Raw genomic sequence first — 26,820 nt, forward strand, 5'->3', positions numbered from 1 at the left:
GTACATTACAATAAACATTATGCTTTGGAAATAATTTTTTTTTTAGTTTTTATTCCTGTTCGAATTGAATAATTATAGGTATGACAGGACAACATCTGACGGGTCAGCAGCTACCTATGTTAATAAATACTAAATTAAGTTTAGCTAAAGTTAACACGACATTCATTGACTCTTAGGCGGTACGAAGTTCGCCGAGTCATCTAGTAATATATAATTTTAGTATCTTGCCAACTCTAAACTGAGTAATGAACGAGTCTTAGGTGTAGATGTCGCAGCCACTTGTAGGTGCTTCTGTAACCAGTTGGATGAGAATTTGAATATTTTATTGCTGGGGGAATGACGGAATATTTTGTAAAAAAAAATCTCTGTGGTAGTGAGAACTAATGAAGTCCCTAATTTTTTCTTTACTTTATTATTACAAAATAATTAAAGACTGAATAAAGATACGATAGACTAACAGTGCCTTTTTTCGTTTCTCATGTAATCTAGTGTACTGATATAATTTTTATTGCCATAACTTGATAATTACTTTATACTCCAGAGCCCTTAGCTTCGCAGTCACATTACCTTTTATCCAAGAATAAATAATGATGTACTTTTCATCTGAAAGTTACATTTTAGATTATAATAAATTATTCTATTGAACTGTAAGTTCGCTGAGTTATTATTGAAATATGAAATACGATATAAAGCTAAGCTGAGTGAAAAATTATTCTCTGGTTTAATTAATAAAAGTAATAAGCTAGGTTTTTAATGTTGATATTGTTTTAGAGTTCACGAAATAAAACTAATAAAAATTTAAGATTTTCTTTACTGGGTTTGATTACTATCACGGGTCTGACTTTTCTATGTAATAATAATAATAATAATTAGTCACTCCACTTAGTGAATTAATTATTCAATTAACAAATAAATTTATTTTAAAAATGAATTAAAAACCATTTGCACATTTATATAAATGTTGAAAACGCATCACGGCTTTGTGTTATGTTGTCAATTCTGTCTATCAGCTGACATAATTCATTTGTTTTTAGTTTGTCATTACAAATAAACTATGCATATAGTAGTATTTCAATATGTTAGGTAATTAAAATTTTAGAATGTGCTAGTGATTATTTAACTCATTCATAATGTCAGATTCAAGAACAGAAAGTTCAAATAGCGATGAAAACAATTCCGTTGATGGGGACAGAAATAAACCGTCAAATAATGGACAAGACAAAGGGTACAATGTTGATGAATATTTTCCTGCCTTAGAGAAATGGTTGCAAGAGGCTTATATGTGGCAGAGTGTCGTCGCTAGTTTTCCATATTTTCTATTCTATAACCATTGTGCAAACCAAACTTCATCATCTAATTTACTAAATGTGCCCACTGGCGTACCTTTTGCTAGTACACCGTACTCGCCGCCTAATTATTTTCAACAAGTTATTCGTAATGAAAATAATAATGTACAGCAAAATGCTATGGAAGGTAAGACATTAAATTAATCTAATATTAACATTAGAATATTAAAGTAAAACTACTGCTTCATCTAATATTAAATTCTTGTTCTCATTCTTGGAGTTATCCTCAGATCTTAGCTTAATATTCTTGGACGAGTTTGTGAATAAATCTGTTTTGTAATATTTTTACCCAATTTTCATTTATATAAAAATTATGTTTTGTTTTATAATAGATTGCATGTAGCTTCTAGTTAAATATTTTCTGAAATATGATAAATATTATTTTGAGAATTATCATTGTTAATTACTTGTAGTTTGATGCACAAGAATGCAGTTGTATTCTTATAATGGAGTGAATTATTCAGTTTTAGAATTTATTAATATAACTAAATAAAGGAATATGTGTATATTTCGTTATTGAACCACTTTGCAGAGTTAAAGACGTTTGTATGAAGTCATAGAAGAGCTTCCAAATTATTTTAATACTGGTAGTAACTTAACATTAGAGTATTGTATGACATAGTAGTGATTTGTCTATTTAATAATAAAGGAGCATGTTGTGCTTAATTATTTTTTTAAATCTTGTATGAAACCATTTGCATTTACTGCTGATTGTAAATAAAAATCTGTGTTTAGAATAGTTCTGTTACTTTAAAAGTAATTTAGTTTGGCTTCACTTACTCATCTTTTTAAAATCAGTTTAAAGCACATTATTCTACTTTTTCAGGAATTGAATGTAAAATTCCTCCAATGTGGAAACGGATGATTGCGGAGTTTTTAGATTTTTCAATACTTTTTATTCTGAAATTGGGTGTAACATTTATTGCCATTGATTTTTTTGAAATAATGTAAGTATTTTAGCAATCAAATATTTTATAAGAAACAAACTGTAATTCTGAGCAGTTACTTGATTAACTTCAGTTTTGTTAATACATTATATACTATAATAGATATCTTAGGATCGGGAAGACATAAGATCTAAATGTCGAAAAGCAAGTTTGGATAGGACGTAACCTGAGCAAGGTCAAAGTCAGCGCTGCAATATCAATACTGTAGTAAATTATCATAAAACTGATGTTTTATGAGTAATTGAATCCTGTTCAGATACTTATCCGTTCTGTGGAGAGAGATTAGAGTTAAGGTTAGACTTTTGTGAAGTGATGTTAGGGATAAATTACAAAGGTATGGCAGTAATACTTAACTCCATCTTGTAGTACACTTGGCCAAAATTATGTTTAAACTGAGATAGTCATTAGAGAGATTACACCATATGTTAAATTCAATTAGTCATGTGTACGATGGATGATCATCTTACGAAGGATGCTGTCAGTCATCTTCAACAGCTGACTCCGTCTGACACTGACAATTTTTAAAGGTTAGTCATCTATGCTTTATTCCTCTCTCCACAAAACTCTACCTAACATGTAATTCTAACCATAACTTTAACGCTAACCCTAACCCCCCTTCACAACTGGACTAGCATCTACTGTAACTCACAAATCTGATTGCTGATTGACTAGAGTGATAACATGACATGGACTTTAACCTTGCATCGGTTACCCACTGTCAAAACTTGTTTTCTGTCATTTAGCTCTTGTTTTCTGATTCTAAGCGTATATACTGTGGTATATTAAAATATGAAAGCAACTGAAGGCTTTTTTACTATGAGTACAGTGAAATCTCAGTAATACAAAATGTTTGCCTGTGGTTAGTTACCTGCATCAAGAAACATTAATTGAATATACTTATTTATATGTGTTGTTAAGAATTTTTGTACTTTAATGTTAATTATACCCTACCATAGAAATTTCTCTTATGTGAGTGATATTGCTTAAAAATAAATTGTTTTATTTTTATTTCATTTGAAGTGTTATTGTAAAAATATTTAATTAATTATTTACGTGCAATTATTTAGGGGATCAATATCAAACAAGATTTTTAAGTAATGAGTGTTTTATTGTACTCTTCAAAATAATAATATTTTCTGTTTAATCAGAAAACAAATATAAGAGGCCTTTATTCAGTAAAATGAAATAAATTATGTAGAGTATTCCAGTTGTAACTCTGTTTGAATTGACAATCATTAAATTCAGTGAAAGATAATTTGCTGTTGGTGATAACATAATTTGACAGATTGTTCATCTAAATTGTTAGTGTGTACTGCAGTAATTGGAGATACAGGTGAAGTTTCAAAATATGTAATCATTATTAACAAAAAATAAAATAAAATATTGTGAAGTTAACAGTTCAGTATTGAGTGTTTAGTGAAATAAGCCAGGCGAAAGAAAATGTGTTTTCTATTTGTGGTTCCAGACCATAGCCATGCCTACATTAATCCTGATTATTTGCAATCATATTACCCCTGCAACAACAACAGTGTGTGACCAGTGGCATATATAATCATAAGCAATATCAGTTAATTATAATGAAAATGTTGAGTAAATATCCAGTTGACATAGATTAACCATTGAAAAATTGTGAAGGTCTGCTGAATCTTAAGACAAATATCACATAGCACAGCAATGTCATTCACACGTAGATGAATTTCTATGATGCCATCATATTCCTCCTGATTTCAATCCATTGAATAAATTTTATGTGATTTTAGCAATATAATAATAATAATAATAATAATATAATTTATAATTATATAATAATAAAAATTATATAACAGTATAATAATATATCATTTTTAGCAATTATTGACCTCCTTAGTAGGCAAGTTTACATTTTCAAAATTCATTATTTAAAATTTAAAGAGAAAAAATTGCTTTATGGTTAAAAATTAACAAAGAACCAAAGTGCTTTATTAATTGGAATATTTAGTATTACAAGTTGTATTTTTAGTTAAGAGCATTTGATAAAGAATCAATAAAATCATATGCGAACAACACAGTAAGTTGTCACATAAAAGATTATTTAAATATTGAAAAAATGTATATATACACTTGTAATTTATCTTTTGTTAAATATTTAAATTAGAAGTTAAGTTACAAGTTTAACTTGCTTTGAGAATATTTAAAATTAACACTTGATAATTCTGGTAAGAGATATGTTTTAAATATAAATAACCATAAATGATTTAATAAACTATACGAAAAGATTGATTAACACTGTAAATGAAGATCTAAAATGCTCATTCATGTATTTATTTCTTAATGACCATATTATTTATTCTGAATGTGTATTATGCAAAGGAAGATGAGGAAATTGAACTTACAAAAAAGAAGAGCATGACCATGAATGGTAGTAGTAAGCAAACACCCACTCTTGATATTAAGTAAGGTGAAAGAACACACATTTTATATCTGTTGTACTTTGAAGTTGAAGATAATATTGAGTAATATTCATATGGATAACAATAAAATATCATTCTTTTCTAAAAAAAACAGTAATGTAAGAACCATATAATTTGTTTTGAGAAAGTTTAAGCATTTTGTAACATGAATGTAATCACTTAATTACATATTATATTATTACTGGCTGAAAATCGGTGCTAGAAAATATTCAGTTACAACTACCTTAATTTCTTATCAAAAATTTATTCAAAATTACTTTTTGGATTTTGAGTTAGCTAGATTTCATTATAATTGTTTTAGTTGTGGATGATGTTTCTGTAAATTTCTTCTTAAAACATACCATACATAAATTATATTTTTTACTTAACTTTAGTTTTACATTTAATATACGTTTTTTATAAAATTTCATGTCAGAATGGGGTTTATAAAACTATTGCAATCAGATGTGCATTGATAATCAGATTATTGCTTCGCATCACTTTTAAATATGGCTGGTTGAGAAGCATATATTACATTTATTTATTATTGTTACTTTTTATGAACCAGTAGATTTAATTAATTGTTTGAGTATGTGTTGTAAGGGTTGGATATAAATAAGTACTTATGAAGTCTTATATACTCTGTATGTTAAGCTCTCTGTGTTTCCTGGGCAAGCAAAGAGGAGGGGGACTTGACATAATCCTATACATAGACTAAAAACAGTTTTGTCTTATTAAAAACACAGTACTAATTGAGAGTAGTAATTTTCTAAGTGCTATTTTAGGGATATATTTTTAATTATGTTAATCCTTGTTTGAAAGTTTTTTCAAGTTTTCACGTATCATATTTCACCAAATTCCTGTTGGACACATAACTTCTTGTACCCTTAATTAGCTAATGCAGCTCCTAAAACATTTTCTCCCTGAGATCATAAGAGTTATAATAATTTCCTTTTCATAAAATTGATTTACTAGGGCTTAACAGGTAATGTAGATTATAGTTAGTGTTTAATTATATGTAAAAGATGTAGATTCTTAATTCTTGGATGCAATAGTTTGAAGTATTAATGATTTACTATGGGTCAGATTTTAGATATTTTATATAATGGTACAAAATATTTAGAATGCAGTGATTTTATTTACTGCTTCTGAAGTGAAATTTATCCAGCATATTAAATGTTAGGTTAGGAGTAGTAATACACTGTTGCCAAAAGGCTAAACATTTACAAGAGAGTAACTTCCATTACTCAAGGAAAAATTTCTTTATTTAGGTTATTCTTATTTATTTATTCTTTTTATCAACAAACTGAGAACTTACTTTGTTGGTTTGGTTTCACCATAAAATTGAAGTATTATACTTTACAAAATATATTTAGTGCTAATACAATAGTACAGGAATAAGCTGAAGATCTGTGTAAAAGTATACAGTTTTGTGTAATATGATTCTATATGTAATAAATATCAATGAATATATTTGAATGATATTTAGGAATTGTATAGAAGATGCAATGTACATATGGTAGATGTAAATAAACATTTTCCAAATTTATAAAAATTCACTATAGAAGCATTTTTAGAGTTTTTTTTTTTCCAACCGACAATATTGTTGAATCCAATTTTGAGGTGGTTAATTCCTTTAACTTTATGTAGCTGTGGGTACTTGCGTATTAACGCCACCGCAGCTACAGCTTTATTTAAAAACAAAGTAGTCAATCAGATTTCAATGGAAAATAGGCCGATATAGAATTTAACATAGATTCAAAACAGTCTCTTTATTAATTTTAATAAATGGTTTATTTTATAAATATAATTTAACCAAACTTAACCTACGCTCACTTCGCTTGCTAACCTTGACTAATTAACAGGAGTGTTTTGATTATTTAAATAATAGATAATTGCAATAATTACTGAATTTATTAAATAAATACTCAAAAAATTACGGTGTTAATTAGTCAATGTTAGCGAGCGAAGCGAGCGTAGGTTAAGTTTGGTTAAATTATATTTATAAAATAAATAAATATAAATAACCATTTATTAAAATTAATAAAGAGACTGTTCATTTAACACTGAAATCAGATTGACTACTTTGTTTTTAAACAAATCTGTAGCTGTGGTGGCGTTAATACATAAGTACCTAGCTGTGTATTGTACATCCAGAATTATTTATTTTAAGTGATCTTTCTAAATAAAATTCAAATTTTTCCAACTTTTCTTTGTTTTATTCAACTTATCTTATACAATTTTGTTGAGAATTAAATTCTCTACAAGTTTTGTTTAAAAGTTTTATGTCTTTATTACCCATTTAACAAAGTTATCGTACGTCAAATATAAAAAGCAGGGGTTTCCACCCCAGATTTCTTAAAAACTACTGCAGATAGTTTTGAGATCTATTTTATTCAATTTTTCAAGTCAAAAACCATAAGAAATCACTAATTCTGCCCATTAATTAATGTCCTAAAAATTTCAGTACAACCTCATTTCACTAACTTCATATAACTAGCAAATGGAGCATTTTAGGGCATTTGTTTATAGGAACTTTCTCCATTATTTTCACGAGTAGAATTTGTTATGAAAGTCGTGGGAGATCTTTGTGACACATTCTGTATAGTAAACATAATTAGTTCCAGAGAAAGCAACCTGTAAAACTATAAATGAAACTGTGAACTATGAAACATTGTTTAATATAATCAGTTTGATTTAATAACATTTTTTTCTACTTTTTCAGAGACTTAGATAAATTTGATTTTGACATTCTCTACAAAGATGTAAAATTAGATTATAGAACTGCAATTCAGATGACTCATGATATAATGTTATTGGAAATAATTCACAGGATTTTAGTTTGTATTTTTGAGGTACGTTGCAGTAGTGGTAAAAGTTTTCTTAATTTTAACAATTTCTTTTTTTGTAGATTTCAGATTGTTATACTATGTCATCTATCTTGACAGTGTTTGTGTGTGACAGACTTTGTGTGTTTGTAATTACACAAAATATTTGTAGTAGCCTATAACTTAAGTGACATGGTGGGACTTAATGGTTGATTAAAGTTGTGGTAATATCAATTTTATGAATATCTCGGAAAACATTTTGAAATTAGTACTTCATTTTTAGTGTTATTTGGGTTTTTTGACATGTCTTCCACCTGGTAAAAATTTGATGTTCAAAAGGATTTTCAGAATTCCTTTACAAACTCCTATAGTAATCATATTGTCTTATTGTTATTTGTACACGGTATGCAGAGTGTTCATTTTAGGTGTACCATGAATAAGATTGCATGGACTAGAAAAGCAACAAAGAACTCAAAATAAGTTTTTAAGTGGATTAAAAATACTCTATTGATACATTTGAAATCCTCACTATTTTTCCAATATGACGACTATGTATGAATATATCATTTTTTCCTTCTTGTCGTACTCCTTATCTATGGAGCGATTTTGATGGCATTTATTTTATTTTGTAAAGTAAGTTTATCTAGTGATTGTTGTTCTCCACACAGCAAAAGATCTTTTTAATGAAATATGTGTTGTCTATGTAGATGATTTGAAAGATATTTTTCTTTTACTATTTTCTCATCATTACTTAGTATTGAATTACTCTAATGCAATGACATATTGTCTGTTGTCATAATGACAACAGGCGATCAAAGTATTGTCTTTTGAAGATTTAAAAGAACTAATTGGAAAACTTGTAAACTTATTCCATATTCGAGAGAACATTAACTCATATCCAGCAACATCTGTATTACGTTTCATATTTTTATCAAGATGCACATTTCTTGACTTCACTTTCTTACAACCAGCTTTATTCATACTGACAGGATTTTTGTAGGCCTACCCTAATTTTTAATCAAAATAAAACAACATTTAAAAGATCCATTTAAAAAAGAAATTGGCAGAAAAACAATTAATTTTGTAAAAGATTTTTTTAAATTTTGGAAAAGTTTAAGAATTGAAAAGCCAAAATTTAAAGAATAAAAAGTATTACTTTTTTAAAGTTTATTTTATTGCATCTGGATTTGTGAATCTAATTATTAAAATAAGAGTACTCAAATTTTATACCAGATATAAATTTGTATTCCATGCAATATCAGATTTAAATATTTATATAAGAAAAGGTTTATTATTTTAAACAGAAAAAAATTCCCATCTTTGTATTGTGTTAAAATTTTGAATTTTTGTCTTTGTATTATGTTTAAAATCATTGCAAGATTATTATATAGCTAAATTAAACTTAAACTGTTTGAAATAAAATAAGATTTAATTCATTTTATAAAAACTTATGATCTTCATTAATGTTGACTAACGAAGAATTACCATACCATATCAAACTATGTAACAATTGGAAGTGCAATATCTAAAAAAAATTAGTATTTATGTATGTTATATATTATACCAGATTCAGTTATGTTATAGAGTTGAAACTACACAAATGTACAAATGTTCAAGCAGCCAATTCACAAGCATCTCAAAATTGAACACAAGAACAAAAGAGTGATCATATGAAAACATCAAGGGTGTAAATAGAACTGAAAGACATTATAAATTTATAAACGTTTGATTACATGAGTACTATATGACTAATTAACTATACGGTGACTATTATGAGTAATGATTATTATGTTGTATATAGATACGGTCTCATTGTGAATCAGCACTGATACAACGGATGTGACTGAGCAGAAACATGACGAAATCACTAACACAAACTCAACATTTGCTTATTCATCATTCTACAAGCTAACTGAATACAGTATAGATGATGTCAGTTATTTTTTAACTACGTGTTAATTTTTATGGTAATTAGTACATAGTAATTTTTTTATTGATTTGCATGACAAAACTTATAAAACTTAAAAAATCAAACAGTGACTCACTTTCTGAATACTTAAGACACATTAACTTTTTATTACATAGGTATTTACGTGTTTTTTCTTAGTTTAATTTCATATTTTATTTATGTATTTTGTTATACTGTACTGGGTTGGCTTTAAGCTTAATTATTATTGTTCTAGGTAAAGTAATTTTACTGTAATAACACAGGTCAACAAAATTAAGGAATTTGAAAGTTGTTTGTAATCTGATAACTGATTTTTATGTTGTTTTGTGCACAAATTTCAAATATAGCCACCATTTTTTTTATATCACGTAAGAATCTTTCACAATACTAAAAAAGAAAATTGAAAAAAAGGCATATTGTATATGTATTCCTTGTGGAAACATTTATTTATAAAAAAAGTAATAGAACTTAAAGATACATTTTCTTTCCTCTATGAAAGAAAATTTGTACTGCCTTTTTCTTTTCCTTTCAACACTTTTTAGGCCACATTTTCTGTTGTTGTCGGCTTTCGGATCATCTCTATGGATGCATCAACAGTAGTCTTCAATCATGTTCACATTCCACCTTTCCTGATATCTGCATTCCATTTCCTTTATATCTTGGTGAAATCTTTTAACCTGTTCGTCATTTACAGCGCCAAGACTTTTGGGGAAGTAATCAATGTGAGAATGCAGAAAATGAACCTTCAAGCTCATTGAACAACCCAAGTCAGGTACTCCATGGCCGTAAGGGCGTATTGCCAAATAACAATTTAGATACAAAATTTCTTTCTTATTTTTTAGATTGAACCCTTGTACATTTACAACAACAAAGGTAGCAATCATCACTGTGATTTTGTGGTTCTCTCCAGATCATTGGTACTCCTAACCGACAAAATTATTTCTTACCTTTTGTCCATTTCTGTAGTTCTTCCATACTTTTTTTTTTTTTGTCTTCAGTCATTTGACTGGTTTGATGCAGCTCTCCAAGATTCCCTATCTAGTGCTAGTCGTTTCATTTCAGTATACCCTCTACATCCTACATCCCTAACAATTTGTTTTACATATTCCAAACGTGGCCTGCCTACACAATTTTTCCCTTCTACCTGTCCTTCCAAAATTAAAGCGACTATTCCAGGATGCCTTAGTATGTGGCCTATAAGTCTGTCTCTTCTTTTAACTATATTTTTCCAAATGCTTCTTTCTTCATCTATTTGCCGCAATACCTCCTCATTTGTCACTTTATCCACCCATCTGATTTTTAACATTCTCCTATAGCACCACATTTCAAAAGCTTCTAACCTTTTCTTCTCAGATACTCCGATTGTCCAAGTTTCACTTCCATATAAAGCGACACTCCAAACATACACTTTCAAAAATCTTTTCCTGACATTTAAATTCATTTTTGATGTAAACAACTTATATTTCTTACTGAAGACTCGTTTAGCTTGTGCTATTTGGCATTTTATATCGCTCCTGCTTCGTCCATCTTTAGTAATTCTACTTCCCAAATAACAAAATTCTTCTACCTCCGTAATCTTTTCTCCTCCTATTTTCACATTCAGTGGTCCATCTTTGTTATTTCTACTACATTTCATTACTTTTGTTTTGTTCTTGTTTATTTTCATGCGATAGTTCCTGCGTAGGACTTCATCTATGCCGTTCATTGTTTCTTCTAAATCCTTTTTATTCTCGGCTAGAATTACTATATCATCAGCAAATCGTAGCATCTTTATCTTTTCACCTTGTACTGTTACTCCGAATCTAAATTGTTCTTTAACATCATTAACTGCTAGTTCCATGTAAAGATAAAAAAGTAACGGAGATAGAGAACATCCTTGTCGGACTCCCTTTCTTATGTTCTTCAATTGCTACTGTTGCTGTTTGGTTCCTGTACATGTTAGCAATTGTTCTTCTATGTCTGTATTTGAACCCTAATTTTTTTAAAATGCTGAACATTTTATTCCAGTCTACGTTATCGAATGCCTTTTCTAGGTCTATAAACGCCAAGTATGTTGGTTTGTTTTTCTTTAATCTTCCTTCTACTATTAATCTGAGGCCTAAAATTGCTTCCCTTGTCCCTATACTTTTCCTGAAACCAAATTGGTCTTCTCCTAACACTTCCTCCACTCTCCTCTCAATTCTTCTGTATAGAATTCTAGTTAAGATTTTTGATGCATGACTAGTTAAACTAATTGTTCTGTATTCTTCACATTTATCTGCCCCTGATTTCTTTGGTATCATTACTATAACACTTTTTTTGAAGTCTGACGGAAATTTCCCTTTTTCATAAATATTACACACCAGTTTGTATAATCTATCAATCGCCTCCTCCCCTGCACTGCGCAGTAATTCTACAGGTATTCCGTCTATTCCAGGAGCCTTTCTGCCATTTAAATCTTTTAATGCTCTCTTAAATTCAGATCTCAGTATTGTTTCTCCCATTTCATCCTCCTCAACTTCCTCTTCTTCCTCTATAAAACCATTTTCTAATTCATTTCCTCCGTATAACTCTTCAATATATTCCACCCATCTATCGACTTTACCTTTCTTATTATATATAGGTGTACCATCTTTGTTTAACACATTGTTAGATTTTAATTTATGTACCCCAAATTCTTCCATACAAGTAGAACAAACTGTATGAGGGTCCAAGGTTGTTTCTTTGTTACCAAGTTTTACCCCAAAATAGGTTTAGTATACTTTTTTAATAAAATTTCTAATATTTCTTTCCTGTTTCTTCACCACAAACTCCTTGCTAATGTAACAGAAGTTATTGAGTGAATTAACACAACCCCTGGAAGCCATTTCAAAATATTAATCATATTACATCATCTTATTAGTCACTCATCTTACTGTATCAAACCAAAATTATGAACACTGCTTGTATTCATAACATATAACCAAACTATAATAAAGCATAAAAAAAAAAATTAACGCAGACCTAATTTTTTATTCAATGTTTTATAAATAAAATATATTGATTATCAATTTTAAGAGTATTAAAAAAAAATTATTTAGGGAAAAATGGTACAGGATGGAATTTTTTGATTATTTTCCCTGAAACCAGCAAACAAAAATCTGTTAGAATTAATTATTATTTTTCAAACAACTTTTCTATTGTTTACCTGTGTAATTGGAAACTGATATTGTTGATTACTGAAATAATTGTTTTCTTTACTTGTCTTTTTATTGAAACGTATTTAGTTATCAATTATATAACATTAGTTTGAATGTATGTATGTTTAGTTTCTACATTCTAACAATATGATGTGACTAAATATACTGTACTGTAGTTTTAAGTATGCACTGTCTCCATAAAAACTGGAATCATGTACCTTTTTTTTACAAATTGAGTTTTTCTTAACACAGCTAATATTCATCAGATTTTTATTTTAATGATATCAGATTATTTGCTAATGTTTTTCTCCTATCTCTCACTATATATATAATATTCTTTCAGCCTCTGCAAAGTACAGAATTAGAGAAACACTCTTACCTTTAAACTTTTACTTCATCAAAGCGCTTTCAGGCCTAAGCCCAATCTCAGTGATGTTTTTTTTATAATTTGTAAACTGTTTACGTTTACACAATAAAATTTTTAGCTTTATACACATTTTTTTAAATTGTTTAAAATAAAGTAAAAAATTTAAATTTATTTTAAATTTAGGACAAATATTTGTTTAGTCAAACATGAAAAAAAAATTCTTTTCATTCTTGACTGAACAAATTTTTATTTCATTTTAATTTTAATTTTTTTATTTTATTTTAAACAAACAATTTTTAAAAAATATAAAAAACTAAAAAAATTATTGAGTAAATGTAAACAGTTTAAGAATTATAAAATACATCACTGAGGATGGACTCAGGCCCAAAAGTGCTTTGATGGAGTAAAATAATTAAAGGTAAGTGTTTTTCTCTAATTCTGTGCTTTGCAGAGGCTGAAAGAATATTACGCACAGAGTAAGAAAAAAAAAAAGAAAAAGTGGACTACAAAAGTTTAACTTCAATATATATATATATCCTCTATGAATCATGAGACCTTGCCGTTGGTGAGGGGGCTTGAGTGCTCAGTGATACAGAGTAGCTGGACCGAAGGTGCAACTATATTGGAGAGGTATCTGTTGAGAGCCAGACTAAGGAATGATTCCTGAAAGAGGGCAGCAGCTCTTTCAGTAGTTGTTAAGGGCGTAAGTCAGGACGACTTAAACGGTCATATCAACATCACTCAGTACTCACAGCTGAAAGCAATGGAAAACTACAGCTGCTTTTTTTCCAAGAAAATGTAGCTCTCTGCATTTTCATATAGCAATGATGGAGGTGCCTTCCTTAGTAAAATATTCCGGAGGTAAACTAGTCCCCCATTCGGATCTCCGGGTGGGGACTACTAAGGAAGAGCTCACCAGAAAATTAAAAAATAACATTCTACGATTCGGGGCGTGGAATGTTAGAAGTCTATAAAAGATTGGTAGGTTAGAAAATGTAAAAAGGAAAATGGATAGGATAAATGTAGATGTAGTAGGAATTAGTGAGGTTCAGTGGGAAGTGGAAAATGACTTTTGGTCAGGTAATTTTAGAATAATTAACTCAGCTTCAAATAATGGGCAGGCAGGAGTAGGTTTCATAATGAACAAGAAGATAGGGAAGAGTAGAGTATTTCAAAATCCATAGCGATAGAATCATTGTAATAAGGATAAAATCAAAACCTAAACCAACAACGATTGCTAACGTCTATATGCCTACAAGCACCATCAACATCAACATCATGATGTTGATGAGGTAGAGTGTGTATACGAAGAAATTGATGAAGTAATTAGACACATAAAAGGAGATGAAAATTTAATAATAGTTGGAGATTGGAATGCAAGCATTGGAAAAGGCAAAGAAGGAAATATAGTGGGTGAATACGGGCTGGGCAAAAGGAATGAAAGAGGGGACCAACTTATAGAGTTTTGCACTACTGCGCTATAAAGTACAATTTAGTAATTGCCAACGCCCAGTTTAAGAATCATAATTTAAGAATATACACTTGGAAAAAGCCAAGCGATACTGCAAGGTATCAGATAGATTATATCATGGTTAAGCAAAGATTTAGAAATCAACTCATTGATTGCAAAACTTACCCTGGAGCAGACATTGTTAGCGACCATAATTTGGTGATAATGAATGTTGATTGGGGTTTAAAAACCTGAAGAAAAGGTGTCAGATGAATTGGTGGAATTTAGAGAAGAGGCGGTAAAGAAGATTTTTGAGGGGGACATTGCAAGAGGTCTGAGTAAAAAAGATAAGGTAGAAAATGTAGAAGAAGAATGGGAGAATGTTTAAAAGGAAATTCTTAAATCAGCAGAAGCAAACTTAGGCAGAACAAAGAGAACTGGTAGAAAACCTTGGGTTTCGTACGATATATTGCAGCTGATGGATGAACGTAGAAAATATAAGAATGCTAGTGATGAAGAAAGTAAAAGGAACTATAGACAATTAAGAAATGCTATAAACAGGAAGTGGAAACTAGCAAAAGAAGAGTGGATTAAAGAAAAGTGTTCAGAAGTGGAAAGAGAAATGAACATTGGTAAAATAGACGGAGCATACAGGAAAGTTAAGGAAAATTTTGGGATATATAAATTAAAATCTAATAATGTGTTAAACAAAGATGGTACACCGATTTATAATACGAAAGATAAAGTCGATAAGTGGGTGGAATATATTGAAGAGTTATACGGAGGAAATGAATTATAAAATGGTGTTATAGAGGAAGTTGAGGAGGATGAAATGGGAGAAACAATACTGAGATCTGAATTTAAGAGAGCATTAAAAGATTTGAATGGCAGAAAGGCTCCTGGGATAGACGGAATACCTGTAGAATTACTGTGCAGTGCAGTTAAGGAAGTGATTGATAGATTATACAAACTGGTGTGTAATATTTATGAAAAAGGGGAAGTTCCATCAGACTTCAAAAAAAGTTTTATAGTCATGATACCAAAGAAAGCAGGGGCAGATAAATGCGAAGAATACAGAACAATTAGTTTAACTAGTCATGCATAAAAATCTTAACTAGAATTCTATACAGAAGAATTGAGAGGAAAGTGGAAGAAGTGTTAGGAGAAGACCAATTTGGTTTCAGGAAAAGTATAGGGACAAGGGAAGCAATTTTAGGCCTCAGATTAATAGTAGAAGGAAGATTAAAGAAAAACAAACCAACATACTTGGCATTTATAGATCTAGAAAAGGCTTCGATAACGTAGACTGGAATAAAATGTTCAGCATTTTAAAAAAATTAGGGTTCAAATACAGAGATAGAAGAAGAACAATTGCTAACATTTACAGGAACCAAACAGCAACAGTAATAATTGAAGAACATAAGAAAGAAGCCGTAATAAGAAAGGGAGTCCGACAAGGATGTTCCCTATCCCCGTTGCTTTTTAATCTTTACATGGAACTAGCAGTTAATGATGTTAAAGAACAATTTAGATTCGGATAACAGTACAAGGTGAAAAGATAAAGATGCTACGATTTGCTGATGATATAGTAATTCTAGCTGAGAGTAAAAAGGATTTAGAAGAAACAATGAATGGCATAGATGAAGTCCTACACAAGAACTATCACATGAAAATAAACAAGAACGAAATAAAAGTAATGAAATGTAGTAGAAATAACAAAGATGGACCACTGAATGTGAAAATAGGAAAAGAAAAGATTATGGAGGTAGAAGAATTTTGTTATTTGGGAAGTAGAATTACTAAAGATGGACAAAGCAGGAGTGATGTAAAATGCCGAATAGCACAAGCGAAATGAGCCTTCAGTCAGAAATATAATTTGTTTACATCAAAAATTAATTTAAATATCAGGAAAAGATTTTTGAAAGTATATGTTTGGAATGTCGCTTTATATGGCAGTGAAACTTGGACAATCGGAGTATCTGAGAAGAAAAGATTAGAAGCTTTTGAAATGTGGTGCTACAGGAGAATGTTAAAAATCAGACGGGTGGATAAAGTGACAAATGAAGAGGTATTATGGCAAATAAATGAAGAAATTTTGAAAAATATAGCTAAAAGAAGAGACAGACTTATGGGCCACGTACTAAGGCATCCTGGAATAGTTGCTTTAGTATTGGAAGGATGGGTAGTAGAAAAAAATTGTGTAGGCAGGCCACGTTTGGAGTATGTAAAACAAATTGTTAGGGATGTAGGATGTAGGGGGTATACCGAAATAAAACGACTAGCACTAGATAAGTGCTATATATATATATATATATCTTGGAGAGCTGCATCAAACCAGTCAAATGACTGAAGATAAAAAAAAATATATATACTTTGTTTATAACGATATTAGTTGCAGAGAAAGCAATCTGTAACTTGGGTTTCATCACTACTTTACATGTATCATAAGAATGACTAGGACAAATAATGTGAAGAAAAAATTACTGTATATCTTTATTTATAACTTTTTATAAGTAAATAATTAAGTTATATTATTAAGTTAATAAGTAAATAAACTTATAGACTTATTAATAATTATATATATATATATGTATATATCTTAAAAAAATATCTTCTGACATTTTGGCCAACCTGTTTTCGGCAAAATACATATTTAACTGCCATCCCAAATTTTTACACACATTTTCTTAAAATACTTTATAAATATTTTGGTGTGTAAAGACTATGATGTAAGCACTCATTTATTTATATACATATAATTGAATTGTTTCTGAAAATCTGTGTCATGTTGTTTTAAAGCCTGTGTTGTAGTGTTAAAAAGTTTACTTTTTTTTAAATTCTTTCATTCCCTTTTCTTTAATAACAGCTATATTGAAACCATGTGAGTGGGAGTTACTATACAAGAGCTACTCCAATAAAAGTAACTTCCAGTTGATGGGTGAAAAAATAAAAAAATATTTTATTATATGTGTTGGTTATATGAATATCCAAATTCTCCACATTCTGGCAATTATTGTAACACATCAACTTATAGATAATATGTGAAGAATTTTGACACAAGGGTTTTTGTTTCTCTGTTCAATAGAATACTGTGCAGTTTTTGAATAAGCAATATGAGTTTGAATTGTAAAATTAACGTGTTTTGATTTCACATTGCAAGGTTGTGATTTCAAGAGGTTAAGCAAACTCATTTACACATTTATTTACTTATTTAATACAACCTTTATGTAGTATATCTATAGAAATAAATCTATTTTAATTTACTGTGTTATGAATTGTTAACAAATTTTATAACTAAATTATTCCAACTGTATTAATTTTGAATGTATAATTTATGTATATGATTCATTATTATGGAATGTTATAAATACTTTTGAATATTGTTATCAATCACTCTAGTCCTTTATGGCTTTATTTGTATATTACAATGTAAATAATATAGAATCGATTAATAAATCATGAAGAAGTAATTTCCATTTTGTTAAAACATAATGATATGACTTCTGCTTAGGAATTTATAATAATAATCAAACAAATTGTGCAACCTAATTCAATTCTTAATTATCTAATATATAAATTTGCACAATAATTATAAACAAATGAAATCATTTCACTTATAATTAAAAATTATTAGTTTTCTTTCGAAGTAAAGATAATGTATATTTATAATGCTATTCAACTTTTAAAATTTTATACCATAAGTTTATTATATATGAATTGTACGTGTTTATCCCATCTTAAATTTTCATCGATAAGAGCTCTCAAGGTATTTAGTTGAACTAACCATTCCTAATAAAGGGCATGAACTATTATTATTAAGGTACTTTAAATCTCCTGTAATTTTATGTTATTTATTTCTGTTTGTCATGATGTATTAGGTGAGGATGTTATATATTTTGTCATATTAGAATTGGCAAACAGGATGTTATCATCTAGCCAACTTTCCTCCCTCTGTATATCCAGACTCAACAAATCATTCGCCATACAGTAAGAATAGAAAAGGTGATAAGGCCTTAGTTGGTTTAAATCTTCTCTTTACTTGAATGAGTTTCATTCATTAAAATTTGTGACTGGTTCCTGTGATAATTATATAATAATTTATTTGCAATTCCTCTTATTCCAATTTTTGTTAATTTATATAATATGTTATGAAGTACGGTATTACTGATTGGGATCAGTTATCTTATCTTTCAATAAATAGTTAGTTTAGATTTTATTATTTTTTTTCCATGATTTTGGCTAAATTAATGATTAAGTTGATAGGTCTTTTTTTTTCTTTTTTTTCCTGTTTAGCCTCCGGTAACTACCGCTTAGATAATTCTTCAGAGGATGAATGAGGATGATATGTATGACTGTAAATGAAGTGTAGTCTTGTACATTCTCAGTTCGACCATTCCTGAGATGTGTGGTTAATTGAAACCCAACCACCAAAGAACACCGGTATCTACGATCTAGTATTCAAATCCGTGTAAAAATAACTGGCTTTACTAGGACTTGAATGCTGGAACTCTTGACTTTCAGTTCAGCTGATTTGGGAAGACGTGTTCACCGCTAGACCAACCCGGTGGGATAAGTTGATAGGTCTATAGTTTGTTCAGGTCACTGCCTTAAAAATGGGTTATATTTTAGCTCTTTTAAAATGCTTTGGATACATCCCTTCAAAGCATTTATTTATTATAAATGATAAGGGTATATTATATTACCTTGTATATTATATTCTCAGTATAACTGGCCAACTGCAGCAAAGAATTTATTTAAAGTAGTTATCTCAATATTATTATCTCTTTAATTTAATGCCTTCTGTCTATGATTTCATTAATATAGTTCCATAATAATTTACTATTATTTTTACTTTATTACTATAATATTGTTGCATTCTTTGTTTATAAAATAATTTAATTTATTCCTATATGCTTTATATGTTTTTCTTAATTTTGTGTTAAATGGTTGTTTGATCATTTGTTTGCTCATTTTATTTCTTGTAATAATTGAATTAGTTAATCCTGCTGTAATCTACTGTTTTAATTACTTTCTTTTAAGAGTGATATTTTTTCTATAGTTGTATAAGTTAATTTTCAATTTTATTGATAATGGTATATATTAAATCATATATAATTTTTTCTGAGTTGTAAACATGTAACCAAGTTTCAGCACTGGTTTGTGTATGTAAGCATTTTTAATCTATTATATTAGATCTTTTATCACAGAATTTATAAGGTAGTGTTTTATCTGTACAATATGAAAAGAACTGCATAAAATTCAGTAACTGGCATCTTAAGAACGTTACCTAATCTGTAGTCGTAAGTATGAAGATTTTTATAAAAATGATCAGTGCAAGACTTTTTTTCCTTATGGCCTCTACAAAGCCAAACTGATTTTTTAGATGGTCATTGAAATATCCAGGATTGTCTTTGAAATCTTTATTCATGAGTGTTGTTTGTAATCCCTTCATGTTGATATTTTTGTGGGAGCTTTTCTTGATAAGCTGTCTATAGTTTTTCATCCACTTTTTTTTCTAAGTAGGAATTCCCTGTGCTGTATTAAAATCAACATTACAGTCCATTACATTTATTGCATTAGATGTTTTTTCAATATTTCATAAATATTTTTGTTAGAAGTCATAGGTATATCTTGTATTTCCATATTATTACTTCTTGAATATTATTGTTGCATAATAATATGTGTTTCAGTTCATGGACTTTCTTTTAATTTGTGTTTCAGTTCATGGACTTTGTTTTTTAGTTGGAGGTTTTCTTGTATTATTGATGGATTCTCATTGTTTCATTATTCCAGTATAATAATCCATCTTTAAAGAAAAAAATTCTACAGCTTTTTTACAGTTCTTATATTTTCATTGTGCGACTTTAATCTTCACGAACATTACTTAATTCTAGTTTTAATGTGCCTCATATTAATTTTAATAATTCACTTTTCAGATTCTAAGTTAAGTTACGTGGTTCTACAATATTAGAATTAGCTTTTTTGCTGTCTATACACTTCCATTTTATTTGGTTCTGTTTAGAAAGTTTTTTTAAATTTTGCTTCCATGATATTTACATAAAAAAAAGTACAACTATATTTAGAATACTTAAAAAGATGTTTTACATTGAAAGAATTATTACAGCTGTAGTTGCAAATCATTTCTACTATACCGGAAAATGACCATTAAAATGAATGAAAATGATTGTTAGTTAATGAATATAATTTAATTTTTTCTAAGAACCTATATCGTGTAAAAAAAAGATGAAAGTATTAGAAAAATGTGCTCGTGTGTAGTTTTTAAACAGCACTTCAAATAGAAGTTTATTAAAATTATTAAGCAACATAAGTTAAAAAAGAAGCTTGAAATTTAGACAAAAAATTTCAAATACAAAATCACTACCAAAAAAAAATTATTGTAGTAAATATTTTTAAAAATACCAGAATAAATTTAACAAAAAACTTGCTAAAGAATTTAATTGGATTATTATCAAAAAACAAATTAAAAACAGCTTTTAATGTTTTTAAATTTCATACTAAATAAAAATAAACTATAAGGTAAATGTGATCTATTTATTCAATATGGGTCTGAAGTTTTGTCTAATTAGAAATAAATTTCATGAGTACAGTTAGTTTCTAGAATATTGGCTTTTCTTAATAACTGATCTTTTGAATAGCATTCTTGTGGTTTTATTTATAATTGTGTTGGTTTCTATTGTGTTTATTGAAAGATTATATGAATCTAGAATTTTACTGATTGTAGACATTTGAGAAAATGTGCATTTCAAGAGGTCTGTAGGAAATTTTCTTTCCAAATGGTTTGTATGTAAAATTACATGACAGGTCTTTGTGCCAGTGAAAATAAAAGTGACTCATTGTTGGTTTGGTCGCAGGATCCACTAGTACCAAAGAGTCATTTCATCAGCTAGTCCTGGAAAATAAATTCTGCGCATTATTGTGTAAATTTGACACGTGTGGTAGGATCATCATATATGATTAACCGAGACAGCTCAATTTTTTTCTTTTTCATAACAATTATTATGTCTTTGCTATCAGCTGTCACATATTTTAAGGCACCATTATTCATACAGATGAGTACTTTGTTGGTCAACAAATTTTTCTGAGCATTTGTTGAAGCACTCTTCTTACGACTCATTAGTCATTTTGTGATTAATTTTACTGCTGTAGTTGTCATCCCAAATCCAAAATATGACAAATTACTGTTTTGTGTCTTTAAAAACAACTTGACGTGCTAAAAGATTGGTGATGTTTACTCTGTGAAAATGATCTCTGATCATAATTAATCTTTAAAAGAACATCAGTCTTTTCTTTTAATAATGGAGAATTTTGTAATGTAATTACCTAATCTCCATGTTTACTTTCTACAAAGTTTCTATTCACCCCTTACTTTTATCTAGGTTTGTTTCTTTCCGAAAGTTGACAAACATTTCTAAAAACCTGAATCCTAGTAGTCTGCAACTAAAAAAATTTAACAAAAGGTATATTTACGTTTCTAAAAATATATCTTAACCAGCTGTGAGTAACACCATTTTCAATCTGTTTTTGTGGTTTTGGAAAATTTATCAGTGAGATAATAACATTAGTCATCGTAACTGTCTTCTAGTGATAATGAACACATAACTTAGTACTTCAAACTTATACGTAAATTCAAAATATTTCTCAAAACTGTTTTAAAATTTTTCATTATGACATAACTTAACCTCAAACATAGCACACAGAATAACCATTACTTGCGCAATTGGATGAGACCAAAATAAACACGGATTTGTGCATGAAAACATGACTTTTCACTTCAAACCTGTATATGATTCAAATTCAAGTGACATAACACCATATTTTCAGAAATTCATTTTGGATTACAAATTGTGTTCACTCGTGAACTGTACAATCTTCGATTGAAGAAACAAATGGAAATACACCACCAGGGTACCTAACTTGTCATTAGTCCTATGAGCTTGTCATTGTTTTTTTTTAAAAAGGATGGAGTTGTTTTACTTGCATGTAGATTTATGTATTAAAGAGGATGTTATCGGTTGTAATTACACCATAACCAACTTCAGGCTTTTTAGGGATCTGGAAATGTTTCACTTAACTGCTAAATTTGTTGTAATTCATCTTCCTCTAATTTTTTTGGCACTAATCCTTTGTAGCACTGTAATTAATAACATTTAGTACCATAAAATGTACACAGTCGTCAATGAATCTCAGCAGTATATTGTCCTGTACTTGTAGAAACTAATGCACAACATACCACAACTAGCAGAAGTGATGTCAAGAACAATATTTCATGGACCAATCCTATTACCAGCACTGATTAGAATGGGCATGTAATGGTATAACAGATAATTTGATTATTATACTGTCAGCATTATACATATTAGACTTAAATATACAATTGAAAGTATATCTTGTATCTTTCTTTGAAACAAAAATTACTTATGATTTTCACAAATTTTATATTTCTGCTAGGATTATCATAATTGGTTTGAGTATTATTTTCTGCCCTTCCTAGCATTGTCATTCTAACACTCATTAGAATGCATTTAGGAGTATCTCCATTCTCAAAACTACTTTTAGCACTGACTCTTTTCGAGTTAGAATCATCAAATAAACAGCGATGTGAAGCTCCTCCTCTCCTCTCTCTTCCCATCACTACTATCATGGCCTCTTCTGTTTTGTCCCTCTTGCTCTAATGGATACAATATCTTGATATTAATCTTTCTGATTCTTCATTTTAACAATTTTAAAATATTACATTGGATTGAGTGTTTATATGTTCATTAATTATCTCCTGTGCTTTTAATTTTAGCTTGAATATTTCATATTTTCTAGAATATTTAAACATTTTCCTTTTTCTGCATAATGTAATATTTTCATGTATTTTACCATTTCATTGGGAATATGTCCCTTTTCTATCAAATTTATGCATAATTTAAATCCTTTTTTTGTATTTGTATGATCTTAATGCTGATTTAATCTTGTTTTAAATTTTCACCCTTTTGCCCTTTATATATAACATCACACTCACATTTTATTTGGTATACTCCATTTTTGTTATAATTGTCTTTTTCTTCTATATTATTCCCAAGTTTATTCCTGATGGTAGTATGTGTGGTAAATGCTATAGTTACTTTAAATTTCTTAAAAAAATACTTTATATATATTTCTTGTCCCATGAAAGTAAATTTTGACAATTTTCATTTTCCTTTCCTTTGAACTATTTGTCATTCCTTTTTTTCTTTCAAAATAGTTTCATCTTCATAATCATTATTCACTTGAAAAGTAATAACTTATTCTTTTATTTCATTTTACTTAACGGTAAACTGATTATTCTATTGAACATGTGAACATAAATTAGCTGCATCTAAATGCAGCTAATTTATGTTCGCATGGTTAGTTGGATTTTGGCATTTATAATGTTGTGTATGTGGATTTTCTATATATGCCAAATTTTAGTTCGTTTCTTCTTATTTTCAAATCTAAAAAGTTTAACCTATTGTTTTCTTTTTTTTCAATTAACTTCAATAGTCTATGTATTTTGTTAATTTAATTTAATATTAAATCTCCTTTGTTTCAGTTTTTATCCTTTACTATTGTCAGTGAGTCATCCTGATGACTTGCTGAATTGATGAGTCATCCTGATGTGATATATTTTGTTATTGAATTTAAACTTGTTTTGGTCTAAGATTCTCAGTGTGTCAACAATTTCTTTTAATCTACTTTCCAAAATTTTGATTGTGTTCTTAACTGAAATTGACATGTATAAATTTTCAATATACAATTTTCTGTAAGCTTTATTTCCTTTAATTTATTTGCCACATCTACTGAATTTTTAACCACATATTTGTTTTCCAAAACCCCCTTTCTATTATAACATTCTCCAAGTATTTAGCTAATTTATGTGTCAGTGCTGCTATATAGTTTAATATTATTAGTTGATTTAGATTGAAATTCTAGAAAATATGGAACTATTCAAGCTAAAATTAAAAGGGTAAGGTATCAATTAATGAACAAGTAACACTCATTCCAATACAATATTTTAAACTGTTAATGTGAAGAATCAGAAGGATAAGTTTCAAGAAATTATTTAACCATTAGAGTGAGAGACAAAGCAGAAGAACCATGATGACAGTAGGAATGGGAGGTGGGAGGAGTTTCATATCCTAAATTATTCAATGATCCCAACTCAGGAAGAGTCAGTGTCAAAAGTAGTTTTGAGAATGGAGCTACTCCAAAATGTGTGAACTACGAATGTTAAGAGTTACAATGCTAGGAAGGATAGAAATAACACTTGCATCAAAAATTACTTGTTGTGATTTTTCTTATATCTAATTTTTTTTTGTTACAGACTTTATGGTTAGCAAAAGGTTTAGGAGGCAGAGTGGGTGGAGCAACTCCAGGTAAAACAATGTTGGGTCTTTGTGTTGTGCGCTGTGAATCTGTGACTAGTCTTTCTCCAGATGATGAGCTTCTTCTTATAAAACCTGGAACAGATCTTGGATTACGTTATGCATTTATGCGATCATTAATTAAAAATCTTGTACTCTCAGTTTTTATACCAGCAAGTTTTGCATTTCTTTATTTTAGGTATAATCGTGCTGGTTATGATATGTTATGTAATACCATAGTTGTTGAAGAACCAATAAGACGATACAGAGCACATCAGCAGTAATCTTTGTATTTCATGTATCATAAATCTTAAAAATCTTTTATAAATATCCTTAAAAAAAAAATATTATAATTTAATGTGTATTTGAGAGCTTGTAAATATGTAATAAAAGTGTTTTGAGCGAATCGGTTTTTTTAGTAATGTTTGATGTTTTTAACTGCACACAGTTTTCCTTATTTTCCTGTGACGATGATCTGCTGAATGATTTTGTTAGCAAGTATTTAATCCTTTTTCTGAAGAATTTAACTCTAAACTCCAGCTGCCATCGTAACTGTTACAGACTGTGTAGCTGCATAACATTTTTGACAGGAATGTAACTCCGTAACTTAGGTGTCTTTTAATTAAAGCAGTTAAAAGAGCAATTACTCTATGATATTCTTTGCACTCTATTTGGATTTAAAACACTTTGTTTAGCATTTACTCTTTTAAAAGAACTAATATCTTGAAGTTGTAACCATCCATCATGAACATGTTACTGTTATATAGAAGATAAGATCTTATCTTCTACTTTACAATATTGAGAGATCAAGAAATTTTTTAATTTTTACAACACAAAAACAAGTTTTTCTGATGATGTAGTAACATTTGTGTAAAGAATGTTACTAATTTGTTTAATAAGAATATTTAATTTTTTTTTAAATATGTAAAAAAAATTCATATATAATCTTCTTTTAATTTAACTGCTGAAAATGTGTTTATCCTCTATAATAAATAATTAAACTCTTTTATACTTAAACCTTTGTGGGAATATCTACACACAGTGTAAATTTAATCGTTGATCAATATACTTGAATGACTCCTCACTTTGTACTTAAATTAGGCAAAAAAAATAGCATACTTGTATATGTGTTTATAAACAGCAAAAAATGAGCGATTTGTTCTGCCAAAAAATTATACCAGAGTTTTTGAATAAGAAAACTTAGCTTCCTCTGATATTCTATTGAAATCATACTTATAAGCTGCAGTTTTGACACAGTTGCAAAAATATAAATCATGAAAAAATATCTATATTAATGCATTTATACAATTTTAAAAAAAAACCACTCAAGTATATGATTTTATTTGAGAGATTAAAAAAAGGAGACAAGTTTTGTACACCTATTCATGCATTGCTTTTAGTCACCACTCACGTTCAGGTAATAGTATTGTTACACTAGCTTATTGCAATCCTTATTTAAAACCTCTCGTTTTTAAGAAAAGATGCTGTTTCCATGCTATTTGTTTTTAAATTACATTATCAAGATTAAAGGTTAGACAGATATAAAAAAATCAGAATTCTCTTGTCGAAAACTCTGTAGCCATTGTCAACAGACATTATCTCAATTTGAGATATTACTTTTGATCGCATGATTAGATAAGGGAGTGGAATGGATTTACTTTTAATGTTTTGAGGTATAAGGAGTATGAAAATACCATTCGTGTATAAAATGTTGTAGCTCAAAAATCTCCAAAACTATGTGATCAATTTCAAAGAAATTTAAATAAGTTGTAGTGTATCTGAAGTTGTGCTTAAGTAAATTTTATGAAGATTAGGCAAGTAGATCCTTGAGTTATGCTCAATTTATGGTTGACAACAGACAACATAACCTCAATTTGAGGTTATATTGACTGCGAAGTGATGTATTTTTCAGAGCGTTTCGCGAAACAGCGTGTGTCTAAATAAAAGTTTGTCTTCTTG

The 26,820-nt window shown here is 28.9% G+C and overlaps 2 protein-coding genes across 6 annotated transcripts in view; one reads left to right on the forward strand and one right to left on the reverse strand.

Annotated features, from left to right (window-relative positions):
- Positions 1 to 9,434, reverse strand: part of LOC142319766 (uncharacterized) — a 50,895-nt gene extending 41,461 nt beyond the window's left edge. For 4 of the 5 annotated variants that reach the window (XM_075357410.1, XM_075357431.1, XM_075357421.1 and 1 more), the window contains exons 1-2: positions 9,115 to 9,434; positions 4,666 to 4,824 (exon numbers count right to left, since the gene is read on the reverse strand). In XM_075357410.1, coding sequence (XP_075213525.1) covers positions 4,666 to 4,818 — 153 coding nt within the window. In that variant the 5' untranslated portion in view covers positions 4,819 to 4,824; positions 9,115 to 9,434. The remainder of the gene's footprint in view (positions 1 to 4,665; positions 4,825 to 9,114) is intronic. The other variant, XR_012755268.1, reaches the window with a different exon arrangement.
- LOC142319759 (protein FAM8A1) lies at positions 1,016 to 25,267 on the forward strand. The gene is made up of 4 exons (XM_075357396.1): positions 1,016 to 1,473; positions 2,173 to 2,293; positions 7,448 to 7,577; positions 24,822 to 25,267. Exons 1-4 carry the CDS (start codon positions 1,131 to 1,133, stop codon positions 25,143 to 25,145), a joined length of 918 nt encoding a protein of 305 aa, XP_075213511.1. The 5' UTR covers positions 1,016 to 1,130; the 3' UTR covers positions 25,146 to 25,267.
- The last annotated feature ends 1,553 nt before the right edge of the window (positions 25,268 to 26,820 follow it).

Source organism: Lycorma delicatula, chromosome 1 (assembly GCF_047948215.1).
Source record: "Lycorma delicatula isolate Av1 chromosome 1, ASM4794821v1, whole genome shotgun sequence".
Taxonomy (NCBI): domain Eukaryota; kingdom Metazoa; phylum Arthropoda; class Insecta; order Hemiptera; family Fulgoridae; genus Lycorma; species Lycorma delicatula.

Excerpts from the sequence above, each read along its gene's own strand:
- LOC142319759 (XM_075357396.1), top strand. The coding sequence starts at position 1,131 with ATGTCAGATTCAAGAACAGAAAGTTCAAATAGCGATGAAAACAATTCC. Across the intron at positions 2,294-7,447 it reads ATTGATTTTTTTGAAATAAT|AGACTTAGATAAATTTGATT; the intron begins GTAAGTATTTTA and ends CTACTTTTTCAG. Across the intron at positions 7,578-24,821 it reads TTTTAGTTTGTATTTTTGAG|ACTTTATGGTTAGCAAAAGG; the intron begins GTACGTTGCAGT and ends TTTTTGTTACAG.